This window comes from Scyliorhinus canicula, chromosome 1, assembly GCF_902713615.1.
Source record: "Scyliorhinus canicula chromosome 1, sScyCan1.1, whole genome shotgun sequence".
NCBI lineage: Eukaryota > Metazoa > Chordata > Chondrichthyes > Carcharhiniformes > Scyliorhinidae > Scyliorhinus > Scyliorhinus canicula.
In genome coordinates, this window is record NC_052146.1 from 111,206,871 (window position 1) to 111,220,832 (window position 13,962).

Consider the following 13,962-nt stretch of genomic DNA (forward strand, 5'->3'; position numbering starts at 1 on the left):
CCATTGCCACTCTTTTTATCCATTTATGGATATTTGCTCCATAGATTTTTATTCCCTTAGTTAACAAAAATCTATTGATCTCAGTCCTGAAAATCTGCCGTTTGGGGAAAGTGTTATTGAGCCTAGCTCTAATTTTAAGAATGTATCCCTTTGTTTTAGATTGCCCCATCAGAGGAAATTGTTTCTCTGCATATGTTATCTCTCCCATATCATTTGTTTTGCCCTTCAGCCTTCTGAACTCGGGTGATTACAAATGATCAGAATTTTAACTTCTTAGCTCTGGTTTAATTCTGTGGTGAACCTTTGCCGTAGCTCCTCCAAGAACAATATGATCTTTCCTGAAGTGTAATGCTCTGAATTGAATGTAATACTTCAGAGGGGGTCTGACCATCACTTGTACAACTTAAGTACAGTACAAACAATTTTCACTGAGCCTCAAAAAACCTTTCAGAAAATAAACGTTTGTCACTGAATTTTCAACCTATCTGTTAAGAGAAAGAAATCCAATCTTTGTAGGACATGTTAGAAAGCAGAGCGACCACGGCTTTCACAAAATTGCCTGATTGATCATGATAGAGAACCTGTCAGTATTTTAAATGAGACCATACTGAAATATATATTCGACAATCCAGTCTCCAGTTTGTTTGAAAGTCTTTTGGAAAAGCAAAAAAATGCTGTCATCCTCATAGAATGATGTGGAGATGCTGGCGTTGGGACTGGGGTGAGCACAGTAAGAAGTCTTACAACACCAGGTTAAAGTCCAACAGATTTGTTTCAAACACGAGCTTTCGGAGCACTGCTCCTTTCTCAGGTGAAGGAGCAGTGCTCCGAAAGCTAGTGTTTGAAACAAACCTGTTGGACACTAACCTGGTGTTGTAAGACTTCTTACTGTGGTCAGAGAATGGGCAAGAAAGAAAGACTTGCATTTATACAGCACCTACTGCAATCTCAGTGTCCCATAGCAGGCACTTCCTGAAGTGTAGTCACTCTTGTAACGTAGAAAACACTGCACCAAATTGCACACCGCAAACTCCACGAATCAGGAACAAGAAATGAGCAGGCAGTCCTTTGGTGATGTTGGTTGAGGAATAAATATCAGTTCAGGATATCAGGTAGAAATCCCTTTTGCCTCTGCTTGGAATACATTTTTTAAAATTAATTTAGAGTACCCAGTTATTTTTTTTTCCAATTAAGGGGAAATTTAGCATGACCAATCTACCTATTCTGCACATCTTTGGGTTGTGGAGACGTGACCGACGCAGACACGGGGAGAATGTGCAGACTCCGCACAGACAGTACTTCGGGCATGGCAGGGTATAATTTCGAAGTTCGCAGATGACACTAACCTCAGTAATGTAGTCAGCAAAGGGGAGGATAGCGACAGCCATCAGGAGAATATAGAGAGGCTGGTGAAATAGACAGACACATGGCAGACGAAATTTAATAGATAAGTGTGAAGTGATGGATACAAATTTGGTGCAGGGACAAGTCATTTGGCCAATCGAACCTGCGTCGCCATTCACTTAGATCCTGGCTGACTGAGAGGTAATATGAACGAAACGATACAATTTTCAAGGTGATGCAGGGACCGAAAGATCTGGCTGTGTGTGTATGCCACTTTTTTTTTTTGAAGATCATAAGACAAATTGAGTGGCAGATAGAGCTGTTCAAAATTATCAGTGGTTTTGAAAGAGTAAATGAGGAGAAACTGTTCCCAGTGGCAATAAGATGGGTAACCAGAGGACACATAGCAGACAAGATGTTTTTTATTTTTACATAGCAAATTGTTGCAACTTGGAGGTGGTGACGTAGAGGTATTATCACAGGGCTGGTAATCCAGAGACCCAGGGTAATGTTCTTCGGGATGGGTTTCTAATCCCACTACCAGCAGGTGGTGAAATTTGAATTCAATGAAGAAAATCTGGAATTAATGGTCTCATGATGACCATGAAACCATTGTCAATTGTCATTCAAAAACCCACCTGGTTCACTCATGTCCTTTTAGGGAAGGAAATCTGCTGCTCTTCCATGGTCTGGCATACATGTGATTCCACATCCACTGCAATGTGGTTGACTCTTAAATGCCCTCTGAAGTGGCGTCGCAAGCCACTCAGTTCAAGAGGGTGATAGACGATAAATACTGACGATGCTCACATCACATGAATGAATTTTTAAAAAACACTCCTTCAGAGGATGGCAGAAGCAGATTCGGCAGTGACTTTCAAAAAGAATTGGAAGAATACTTGAGGGAAATATATGTAGAGGGCTTTGGAGAAGAGCATGATTGGGATTAATTGAATAGCTCTTTCAAGGAGCTAGGTTGATTAGTCGCTTCCTGTGCTGTATCATTTTTATGATGCAAAATATTGAAATGAAAGCTTAGGTTGCTTTTCCTTGCAGGATGGTCTGCCTCTTGTAAAGGTTAGAGCTGGCAAGCAGACACTCCATTACCTCACACTAACAGCCCGATTGGCTGGGCAGTCTGCTAGATTTGCTCAGCAAAACATTCCAGTAGCATTATATCTTTTGATTGACCAGCTCAAATAGTTGAGGAACCCAAACCTAAATTCCTAATTTTTCCAGCGAGGGTGTTCCTTAGGGACCTTGAGGAAATTGATTGTTTCCCAGCACCACGTTCAGGGAGAGAACTATATCCTGCAGGTTTTATCCAGTTCAGGAGTTCCTTCTGTCCAACCAGTGTAGGAATAAAACTCAACAATTCAAAGCCATTTATAGATTTTATGTTGTGATTCAGATTTGGGACAGTTTGTGAAATGTTTTGCCGTATAGCTGTACATCCCTACTTGCTACTATTTACTTCCTACTTCAAAACTGATTCATGAATCTTTTGTAACCGTGACTATTCTTCTGTTCGTCAAAGACTAGGTGGGTATGAGAGAGCCTATTTATTCTCTTTGAACAAATTGCTGTCCCATAGGTGTTCCTTTTGATTCTAGGTGGTAGTATGCTATCAGTTATTGTGTGTACAAGGTTCATAGGGGACAAGGGCTCTCGAGTAGGAGAAACATCCTGCAAGAAGCTTGTCATTCCCCCAATCTGTGCTGACTGCAGCTGCTAAGCTCTGTTGGCTGCAGTACTCTGATATTTTGAAGCATCTCTCAATCTGGTGACCGCCAGAGCCGGTTAAGGTTCAGGCTGGACTGAGCTGAGCTGCCGGTGCTAAGATTGCTTGGGAAGTTTGAGAAAGGCCAAGACTGTTTCTGGCAATCTTAAAACGACAATCAGCTATTTTGTTAAAGAAGTGTGTGTTGTTTATGAATACTGTGGAAATTTAACGCACTTTAATTCTACTTCTTTTAGTCAGTTCTTCAACTCATTGTTCATTTATTTTCCCCTTGCAGTGTTCCCAATGAGCTGCCACTTCATCTAGAGAGACTCAAACAACAAGCAAATGATGCCTTCTCCCGGCAACAATGGACACAGGCTATCCAACTTTACAGCAAGGCCATTCAGCAAGCTCCTGGGAATCCCATGCTTTATGGCAACAGAGCAGCAGCCTTCATGAAGCGCAAGTGGTAAGGAGCATTCCTGCCCCAGCTCTAGAGCTGCCAGAGTATCCTGTGCGCACTCCGTTTTACCATGTGTGTCAGTTTTGTCTCTTCACTGAATCCTTTAATAATATAATATAATATTCGCTTATTGTCACAAGTAGGCTTCAATGAAGTTACTGTGAAAAGTCCCTAGTTGCCACATTCTGGCGCCTGTTCGGGGAGGCCGGTACGGGAATTGAACCCGTGTTGCTGGTCTTGTTCTGCATTACAAGCCAGCTGTCTTAGCCCACTGTGCTAAACCAGCCCCTACTTACTCCACTGTAGTAGAACCTGGTCGGTATTTACTATTTCCACCACTTGGCACTCTGTGAACATAAAATAGCGGGTTTAACTCCCTCTTATAAGACTTTCAACGTGGCAAAATATCCCACAACACTCACGGGTGGGAATGGACCCAAGCAAAGTTGGGGTAAATTTTGGGACGGACATTGTGATCAAATTGTGAGGTCTTTGTGGTTTGTAAGGTGAAGAGCAATGTGGTGGGTGGGTGATGTGATAGAATGCATCTTACGCAGTCCCTCTGCATTGAGGATGACTTTTATCCATTCAAGTTGGATCAGTTCTGAAATCCTGATGTCTAGTGCATGGCCTGCAGACACTGCCCCATGCATGCAGGTGGTGCTTGGAGGATCGGGGCGTTTAGTTGTTTGTAAGTTTATGCACTTTCTCTGATGCATGTTCCCGACAAAGTCTTTTCATGTATTTGGTGCCTCCCCGAATGAACTTTCTCCATTTCAATCAGACACAGCCAAGAGACTCCCATGAATTGGGGAAAATGTATGACCTTTTCAGGGATACTTTGAAGGCATCCATAAAATTTTTGTTCTTCTGAGAGTCTCCTGCTACAACCAAGTTCCCAGTAGAGGAGCTGCTTCGGCGGTCTGGAGGCAGGCAAACCACATGCCCTGCCAGCGGAGTTGGGTTTGATATTATTGCTTCAATGCTGGGCATGTTACTTTGTGAACCACTATTCTTGTCACTGGATGTGGAGGACCTTGTGAGAGCACCATTGATGGAACTTCTCCAGTGATTTGACGGGCCTGTCATAGGTTGCCTGTCATAGGTTGTTTAAGTTGCCAAAGCATATATGAGAGTGGGTCTCACTGCTGCCCAGAAAACAGTGTTGAGTTTAAGATGCTGGTCCTCAAACATTCTTTTGCTCAGTCAGCCAAAGGCTAGGCTGGCACATTAGAGGCAATGATGAATTTTGCCATCTCTGTCTGCCTAGTTGAGACAAGGCTCTCGAGATATGGAAATGGTCCACGTTTTCCAGGATTTTGCCACCGATCTTCATCAAGGTAGGGGGAAACACTGTGTTGTGGGAGCTGGTTGGAGGACAGCCTTGGTTTTCCTTCTGTTTAGTGAATAGCCTATATGTCAAAGGAGTCAACAATGACCTGAAGTTGGGCAGCACGGTGATGCAGTGGATAGCACTGCAGCCTCACTGCGCCGAGATCCCAGGTTCGATCCTGGCTCTGGGTTACTGTCCATGTGGAGTTTGTACATTCTACCCGTGTTTGCATGGGTTTCGCTCCCACAACCCAAAGATGTGCAGGGTAGGTGGATTGAACACACTAAATTGCCCCTTAATTGGAAAAATGAATTGGGTACTCAAAATTTAAAAAGAAAATTTTAAAAACAATGACCTGAACCTCAGTTTTTGAGTGAGCACACAAAGGTATCATCTACATACTGGAGCTTGGAGTTATATCAGTTTTGGATAGAATGCAGCATAGGTTGAACCATTGCTTGTCTGTCTTATAAATTATCGCCACACCTGTGGGTAAGTTGCTGGACGAGGTGCATTATTGCAGTGAGGAAGATGAAGAAGAAGGTTGGTGCAATGACACAACCTTGTTTGACCCCAACCTTCACTGAGCTAGGGTCTTTAGTAAGGACCACGACTTGCATGTCATTGTGGAATTGGTGGAGAGTGGCAGTAAAGTTCTGAGAGCAGCCAAATTTGAGGAGGATGCTCCATGTGCTAGTTGATGTAATCAAAGGCTACAAAAATGATCAGGTTATAGAGTGACAGAGTGCAAGGCCATGCTTTATTGAAAGCTGTACCCACAGTGGTAGAGCAGCAGGGTACGGTTGGGGTACGGTGGCGGTGTGAATCAGACCAGAGTTCGTAGAACATTGGGTGCGGGTGGGAACTACATTTAATAAGTAACATCCTTGGTGGAGACAGTCTGGCTCTTGTGTTGCTGAACCACTCCTGTGACTTCTGGACTGTCCATTTTCACATGTATGTGGCAAGTTATGTTCCTTTCCAATTCGGAGAGTGCCTTCATTCTCCTGGAATTGTATTCAATGCAACTTCAGACCCTGTGTTACGGATTCAATATTTCTTTGGATTTTGTTGTGAAGCGCATGTACATTCTACCCGAGTGTTAAATTCTTGATTCTCAGCAATATTGTGTGTGACAGACTTAAGAGGATTGTGTCTGTTCCACCCAGATTCTAACATAACCTGCAATGAATGCCTATGATTTGAAACGTCCTTAACCTTGAGAAAAGATTAAAACATGTACACACTTTGTTTAAAGAGCACCATTTTAATTGTAAACTTCTAAATGTATTTTTAGGAGTTAACAATAGTCTGCGACTGATTTCTGGAGGTTAAATTTACATTAACAGATGTTAGCCACGTAAAATGCTTGGTAGTGGTTAGATTCAAATTCAGCAGCCGCAGTTCAAATCCCACTATATAAAGTCAAACTTGAATTCAGTAAATCTGGTAATCTGTGAGCTGGGCACCAGAAAAATGGCCATGTAAATTGCTGTTTATTGGAAAAATCCGAACTATTCACTTATGTCCTTCAAGGAAGGGAACCTTGCCAATCTTGCCTCTACATAATTCTATCACATGTGCATTGCTGACTGACAATGCAATCGTCTAGCAAGCAAACAACTTCAGGACAGTGAATATGGGCTTGCCAAATCACCCAATATTCTGAAGTAATGTTAAATAAAAACCCTTGGTCATGTAATTCAACTCACGGGACTTCCGGTGTGCATTATGCAGTGAGTGTGCACACACAGGCAGCTCCTGCCTAAGGTTGCAGAAAAGAGCTCTTTTTTGGGCAGCATGGGTTGGAATTTTGATGAAAAGGCGTGGGTGAAGGTTCAAGGAGTATTTTCCCCCAGGAATAGGATGTTTCTTGGTTATCAGACCCTCAGAAACAGTGCAAGATTTGTCTGAACAGCAGTCTGAAAGCCTCTGCAAGCATGCAAGCGGGGGAAGGGTCAGCTTATAGGTCTCAAGCTGACCTGAGGGCCTTTATGAAAGCTGAATTCTAGCAGCAGAGGGAAGAACTGTGAAGAGATCTCACAAAGGCCATTGAAGAAGCGGAGACGGACTTCCGGTAGTGGTGATGCGGAGCTGAGCCGCACGTTCAGTGGCTCCCACTATTTTCGGACTTTGGGGCTCTTTTAAGGGCTCGTAGTGGTGCTGTTTGGACTTTTCCCCGTGTGGGAACACTCCTTCTCAGATTCTCCACCGGTGGATGGCCTGGACTAGGAGTGGAGCGGTCAGAAAATCGGCTTTGTAGTTGCGGCTAAGCCGCACCGCAGCTCCGGCTACTTAAGGACTTTTGGGCCGATTTGAGGGCCTCAAACGGCGCTGTCTCGACGAATCCCGGTTGGGGAAGGTGTCTAGAGGAGCATTCCCCATAATTTATGGTGCTCACCCAGAGTGGGGCGAAGGAAAAAGCTGCAGCAGCTCCCCAAAAAAAGCGGGGGAAGAAGGACAAAATGGCGGCCGGCGGAACACCCGAGGACTGGTGGAAGTGGGTGCAGGAGCAGCAAGCCTCTCTTCTGCGCTGTTTTGCGGAGCTGAAGGCTGAGCTGCTGGACTCCCTGAATGCGACTACCAACAAGCTGCTTGGGACCCAGGCGGCCCAGGAGGCGTCCATTCGGGAGTTGCAGCAGCAGGCCGCTGAGAGGGAGGAGGAGGCCGTGGTCCTCGTGGGGAAAGTGGAGTTGCACGAGGCACTTCACAAAAAGTGGCAAGACCGCTTGGAGGAGCTGGACGTTCGCACGAGGCGAAAGAATTTGAGGATCCTGGGCCTGGCGGAGGGGCTGGAAGGGTTGGATCTCCTGTCGTACGTGACCACGATGTTGAGCTCGTTGATGGGAGCAGGGTCCTTCCATTTGCCCCTGGAGCTTGAGGGAGCTCACAGAGTGCTGGCCAGGAGGCCTAAGGCAAATGAACCCCCGCGGGCGGTGCTGGTACGGTTCCATCGATTTAGTGACCGGGAGTGTGTGCTGCGCTGGGCCAAGAAAGAGAGGAGCAGCAAGTGGGAGAATTCGGTAGTGCGAATCTACCAGGACTGGAGTGCGGAGGTGGCAAAGCGGCGGGCCAGGTTCAACCGGACGAAGGCGGTGCTGCATGCCAAGCAGGTCAGATTTGGAATGCTGCAGCCTGCGCGTCTGTGGGTGACATATAAGGACCGGCACCACTCCTTCGAGTCCCCGGAGGAGGCGTGGGCCTTTGTACAGGCGGAGAAGCTGGACTCGAACTAGGGTCTGGGGACACACCATGGCCGTTGCTGTTTTTGCTGTTGTTGTTCTTCAATTTTGACACGTGTTTTTTTTATGCTGGTTTTCTTTTTGCTCTGTTTCCGGGTGGATTTGTCTGTTGGGTATGGGTGTGGGGTATGTGGGGAACGTTGGGGGCATGTGCTTTATATGTTATCTTCTGTACGGGGCGAAACTGGATTTTGAGGAGCTCCGTCAGAAGGGTGGGGTGTGGCAGTGTGAAAGCGCGGGCTTTCCTCTGGTTGTCCGCGCTGCGGGGCAGGGGGGCGGAGCTGGAGGTGGGGGCGTGGCCTCTACTGGTTTTCTTTCCCGCGCTGAAGCGGTGCCAAGGAGGTGTGGCAAGAGGGGGGTGACCCCATGCCGGGAGGAGATGGGTTTTGGCAGGAGCTGCCGGGTCAGCAGAAGTCAGCTGACTCACGGAAGTACCATGGAGGGTGCGTCGCGGCTAGGAGGGGTCCTAGCCTGGGGGGGGTGGGGGGGGATACCGGGTTGCTGCTGGAATGGCCAGGAAGGAGCTGACGTGGGCCGGCGGGGGGGGGGGGGGGGGGGGGTGTAAGAGGAGAGGCGTTATCGACATGGGGAACGGGTCAGGCGGGGCGAGCTGGCCTGGGGCGAGCAGTCGATAAGCTATGGCTAGCCGGCGGGGGAGAGGGGCAGGTTGCCCTCTGATCCGGCTGATTACCTGGAACGTGAGGGTGCTGAATGGGCCGGTTAAGAGAACTAGGGTAATTTCTCATCTAAAGGGGCTGAAGGCGGACGTGGCTATGCTCCAGGAGGCCCACTTGAAGGTGGCGGACCAGGTTCGTTTGAGGAAGGGGTGGGTGGGGCAGGTTTTTCACTCAGGATTGGACGCGAAGAACCGGGGGGGTGGCGATTCTGGTGGGGAAGAGGGTGGCGTTCGAGGCGGCTGAGGTGGTGTCGGACAAGGAGGGCAGATATATTATGGTGAAGGGTAGGCTGCAGGGAGAGAAGGTGGTGCTGGTTAATGTATATGCCCCGAATTGGGATGATGCCGGCTTCATGAGGCGCTTGTTGGGCCGCATTCCGGACCTGGAGGCAGGGGGCCTGATCATGGGGGAGACTTTAACACAGTGCTGGATCCCCCACTGGACCGGTCCAGTTCAAGGACGGGTAGGAGACCGGCGGTGGCCAAAGTACTGAGGGGGTTTATGGACCAGATGGGAGGAGTGGATCCCTGGACGTTTGGGAGGCCGAGAGCGTGGGAGTATTCCTTTTTCTCCCATGTCCATAGGGTCTATTCCCGAATAGATTTTTTCATCCTGAGCAGGGGATTGATCCCGATGGTGCAGGATGCAGAGTATTCGGCCATAGCAATTTCAGACCATGCTCCGCACTGGGTTGATCTGGAGATGGGGGAGGCGCGGGACCAGCGCCCGCTCTGGCGCCTGGATGTGGGGCTGCTAGCTGATGAGGAGGTGTGTAGGAGGGTCCGGGGAAGTATTGAGGGGTATCGTGATACCAACGACACGGGGGAGGTCCGGGTGGGGATGGTCTGGGAGGCTCTGAAAGCAGTGATCCGGGGGGAGCTGATCTCCATCCGGGCCCATAGGGAAAGGAGGGAGAGGAAGGAGAGGGAGAGACTGTTGGGGGAGCTCCTGGATGTGGACAGGAGATACGCGGAGGCGCCGGAGGAGGGGTTGCTGGGGGAACGGCGTAGTTTGCAGGCCAAATTTGACTTGTTGACCACCAGAAAGGCGGAGACACAGTGGAGGAGGTCGCAGGGCACGGTATATGAGTATGGGGAGAAGGCGAGCAGGATGTTGGCGCATCAGCTCCGCAGGCGAGATGCGGCTAGGAAAATTGGTGGAGTGACGGATAGGGGTGGGAATGTAGTGCAGAAGGGGACAGAGGTAAATGGGGTCTTTAGGGACTTCTACGAGGAACTGTACCGGTCAGAACCTCCGATGGGGAGAGGGGGGATGGAGAGCTTCATGAACAGACTATGGTTCCCAAGGGTTCAAGAGGAGCTGGTAGAGGGGCTGGGGGTGCCGATAGAGTTGGAGGAGCTAGTCAGGGGGATTGGACAAATGCAGTCAGGTAAGGCGCCGGGGCCGGACGGGTTCCAGGTGGAATTTTGTAAAAAGTATGCGGATCTGGTGGACCCCCTGTTGGTGCGAGCCTTCAATGAGGCATGGGAGGGGGGGGGGGGCTTTGCCCCCGACGATGTCGCGGGCACTGATCTCTCTGATCCTAAAGCGGGATAAGGACCCCTTGCAGTGTGGATCATACAGGCCTATCTCGCTCCTCAATGTTGACGCTAAGTTGCTGGCGAAGATCCTGGCCACCAGGATAGAGGACTGTGTGCCGGGGGTGATACACGAGGATCAGACAGGATTTGTCAAGGGACGGCAGCTCAACACGAATGTGCGGAGACTGCTAAATGTTATTATGATGCCAGCAGTGGAGGGGGAGGCGGAGATAGTGGTGGAGATAGTGGTGGCGCTGGATGCGGAGAAAGCGTTGGATAGAGTTGAGTGGGGGTACCTGTGGGAGGTGCTGGAGCGGTTCGGATTCGGGGAGGGATTCATCAAATGGGTGAGGCTGCTCTACGCGGCTCCGATGGCAAGTGTAGTTACCAATGGAAGGAGATCGGAGTACTTTAGGCTCTACCGTGGGACCAGGCAGGGGTGCCCCCTGTCCCCCTTGCTCTTTGCACTGGCGATTGAACCTTTGGCTATGGCGTTGAGGGAGTCAGGGAGATGGAGGGGTCTGGTGCGGGGTGGGGAGGTACATTGTGTATCGCTGTATGCGGACGACCTGCTGTTGTATGTGGCGGATCCCGAAGGGGGAATGCCGGGGGTGATGGAGCTGTTAGCGGAATTTGGGGGCTTCTCGGGCTATAAGTTAAATTTAGGCAAGAGTGAGGTATTTGTAGTACACCCGGGTGATCAGGAGGAGGGAATTGGGAGACTCCCGTTTAAGAGGGCAGTGAAGAGTTTCAGATACCTGGGGGTGCAGGTGGCCAGGAGTTGGGGGACTCTCCATAAGCTTAATTTTACCAGGCTGGTGGAACAGATGGAGGAGGAATTTAAAAGGTGGGACATGGTGCCACTATCGTTGGCGGGTAGAGTGCAGTCCGTCAAAATGACAGTTCTCCTGAGGTTCTTGTTCCTTTTTCAGTGTTTGCCCATCTTTATCCCTAGGGCCTTTTTTAGAAGGGTGACTAGCAGCATCATGAGCTTTGTTTGGGCGCATGGGACCCCGAGGGTGAAGTGGGTCTTCTTGGAGCGGGGTAGAGATGGGGGGGGGGCTGGCGTTACCCAATCTCTCGGGGTATTATTGGGCGGCCAATGTGTCGATGGTGCGCAAGTGGGTAATGGAGGGGGAGGGGGCAGCATGGAAACGGATGGAGAGGGCGTCCTGTGGAGATACAAGCCTGGGGGCCCTGATAACGGCGCCGTGGCCGCTCCCTCCCACGAGGTATACCACGAGTCCGGTGGTGGCGGCTACCCTCAAGATTTGGGGGCAGTGGAGGTGACATAGTGGAGAAGTGGGGGGCTCGATGGAGGCTCCGTTAAGGGGGAACCATGGGTTCGTCCCGGGGAACATTGATGGGGGATTTCAGGGTTGGTACAGAGCGGGCATCAGACAGCTGAGGGACCTGTTTATTGATGGGAGGTTTGCGAGCCTGGGGGAGTTAGAGGAGAAATTTGGGCTCCCCCCGGGGAACATGTTCAGGTATCTGCAGGTAAAGGCATTTGCTAGGCGGCAGGTGGAGGGATTCTCTTCGCTTCCCGCGAGGGGGGTGAGCGACAGGGTGCTTTCGGGGGTCTGGGTCGGAGAGGGGAAGATATCTGATATCTACAAGGTTATGCAGGAGGCGGAGGAGGCGTCAGTAGAGGAGCTGAAAGCTAAGTGGGAGGGGGAACTGGGGGAACAGATCGAAGACGGGACATGGGCTGATGCCCTGGAGAGGGTTAATTCTTCCTCCTCGTGTGCGCGGCTTAGCCTCATCCAAATCAAGGTGCTGCACCGGGCCCACATGACTGGGACGAGGATGAGTAGGTTCTTTGGGGGTGAAGACAGGTGTGTCAGGTGCTCGGGGAGTCCAGCGAACCATGCCCATATGTTCTGGGCATGCCCGGCACTGGAGGAGTTCTGGAAGGGGGTGGCGAGGACGGTGTCGAGGGTGGTGGGATCCAGGGTCAAGCCAGGATGGGGACTCGCGATTTTTGGGGTTGGGGTGGAGCCGGGAGTGCAGGAGGCGAAAGAGGCCGGTGTGCTGGCCTTTGCGTCCCTAGTAGCCCGGCAAAGGATCTTGCTACAATGGAAGGATGCGAGGCCCCCAAGCATGGAGACCTGGATCAATGACATGGCGGGTTTCATTAAGCTAGAGAAGATCAAATTCGCCCTGAGAGGGTCGGTACAAGGGTTCTTTAGGCGGTGGCAACCTTTTCTCGACTTTCTGGCTCAACGATAGGGTACGGGGACAGTAGCAGCAGCAACCCGGGGGGGAAGCAGGGAGGGAAAAGGTGGGGGGGGGAAGCGGGGAGGGAAAAGGGGGGGGGGGGAAGCGGGGAGGGAAAAGGTGGGGGGGGGAAGGGGGAGGGAAAAGGTGGGGGGGGGGGAAGGGGGAGGGAAAAGGTGGGGGGGGAAGGGGGAGGGAAAAGGTGGGGGGGGGAAGGGGGAGGGAAAAGGTGGGGGGGGGGAAGGGGGAGGGAAAAGGTGGGGGGGGAAGCGGGGAGGGAAAAGGTGGGGGGGGGAAGCGGGGAGGGAAAAGGTGGGGGGGGAAGGGGGAGGGAAAAGGTGGGGGGGGGAAGGGGGAGGGAAAAGGGTGGGGGGGGAAGGGGGAGGGAAAAGGTGGGGGGGGGGAAGGGGAGGGAAAAGGTGGGGGGGGGAAGGGGGAGGGAAAAGGTGGGGGGGAAGGGGGAGGGAAAAGGTGGGGGGGGAAGGGGGAGGGAAAAGGTGGGGGGGGGGAGGGGGAGGGAAAAGGTGGGGGGGGAGGGGGAGGGAAAAGGTGGGGGGGGGGAAGGGGGAGGGAAAAGGTGGGGGGGGAAGGGGGAGGGAAAAGGTGTGGGGGGGGGAAGGGGGAGGGAAAAGGTGGGGGGGGGGAAGGGGGAGGGAAAAGGTGGGGGGGGAAGGGGGGGAGGAAAAGGTGGGGGGGGGGAGGGAAAAGGTGGGGGGGGGGAAGGGGGAGGGAAAAGGTGGGGGGGGGAAGGGGAGGGAAGGGGGAGGGAAAAGGTGGGGGGGGGGAAGGGGGAGGGAAAAGGTGGGGGGGGGGGAAGGGGAGGGAAAAGGTGGGGGGGGGAGGGAAAAGGTGGGGGGGGGGAAGGGGAGGGAAAAGGTGGGGGGGGGAAGGGGAGGGAAGGGGGAGGGAAAAGGTGGGGGGGGGAAGGGGGAGGGAAAAGTGTGAGGGGGGGAAGGGGAGGGAAAAGGTGGGGGGGGAAGGGGGAGGGAAAAGGTGGGGGGGGGAAGGGGGAGGGAAAAGGTGGGGGGGGGAAGGGGGAGGGAAAAGGTGGGGGGGGCAGAAGGGGAGGAAAAAGGTGGGGGGGGAAGGGGGAGGGAAGGGGAGGGAAAAGGTGGGGGGGGAAGGGGGAGGGAAAAGGTGAGGGGGGGAAGGGGGAGGGAAAAGGTGGGGGGGGAAGGGGGAGGGAAAAGGTGGGGGGGGGAAGGGGGAGGGAAAAGGTGGGGGGGGAAGGGGGAGGGAAAAGGTGGGGGGGGAAGGGGGAGGAAAAAGGTGGGGGGGGAAGGGGGAGGGAAAGGTGGGGGGGGGAAGGGGGAGGGAAAAGGTGGGGGGGGAAGGGGAGGAAAAGGTGGGGGGGGAAGGGGGAGGGAAAAGGTGGGGGGGGAAGGGGGAGGGAAAGGTGGGGGGGAAGGGGGAGGGGAA

At 51.9% G+C, this 13,962-nt stretch overlaps 1 protein-coding gene across 1 annotated transcript in view; it reads left to right on the plus strand.

Annotated features, from left to right (window-relative positions):
• wdtc1 (WD and tetratricopeptide repeats 1) overlaps positions 1–13,962 on the plus strand; it is a 126,353-nt gene that overhangs the window by 90,853 nt on the left and 21,538 nt on the right. The window contains exon 11 of the mRNA XM_038797593.1: positions 3,363–3,536. Coding sequence (XP_038653521.1) covers positions 3,363–3,536 — 174 coding nt within the window. The remainder of the gene's footprint in view (positions 1–3,362; positions 3,537–13,962) is intronic.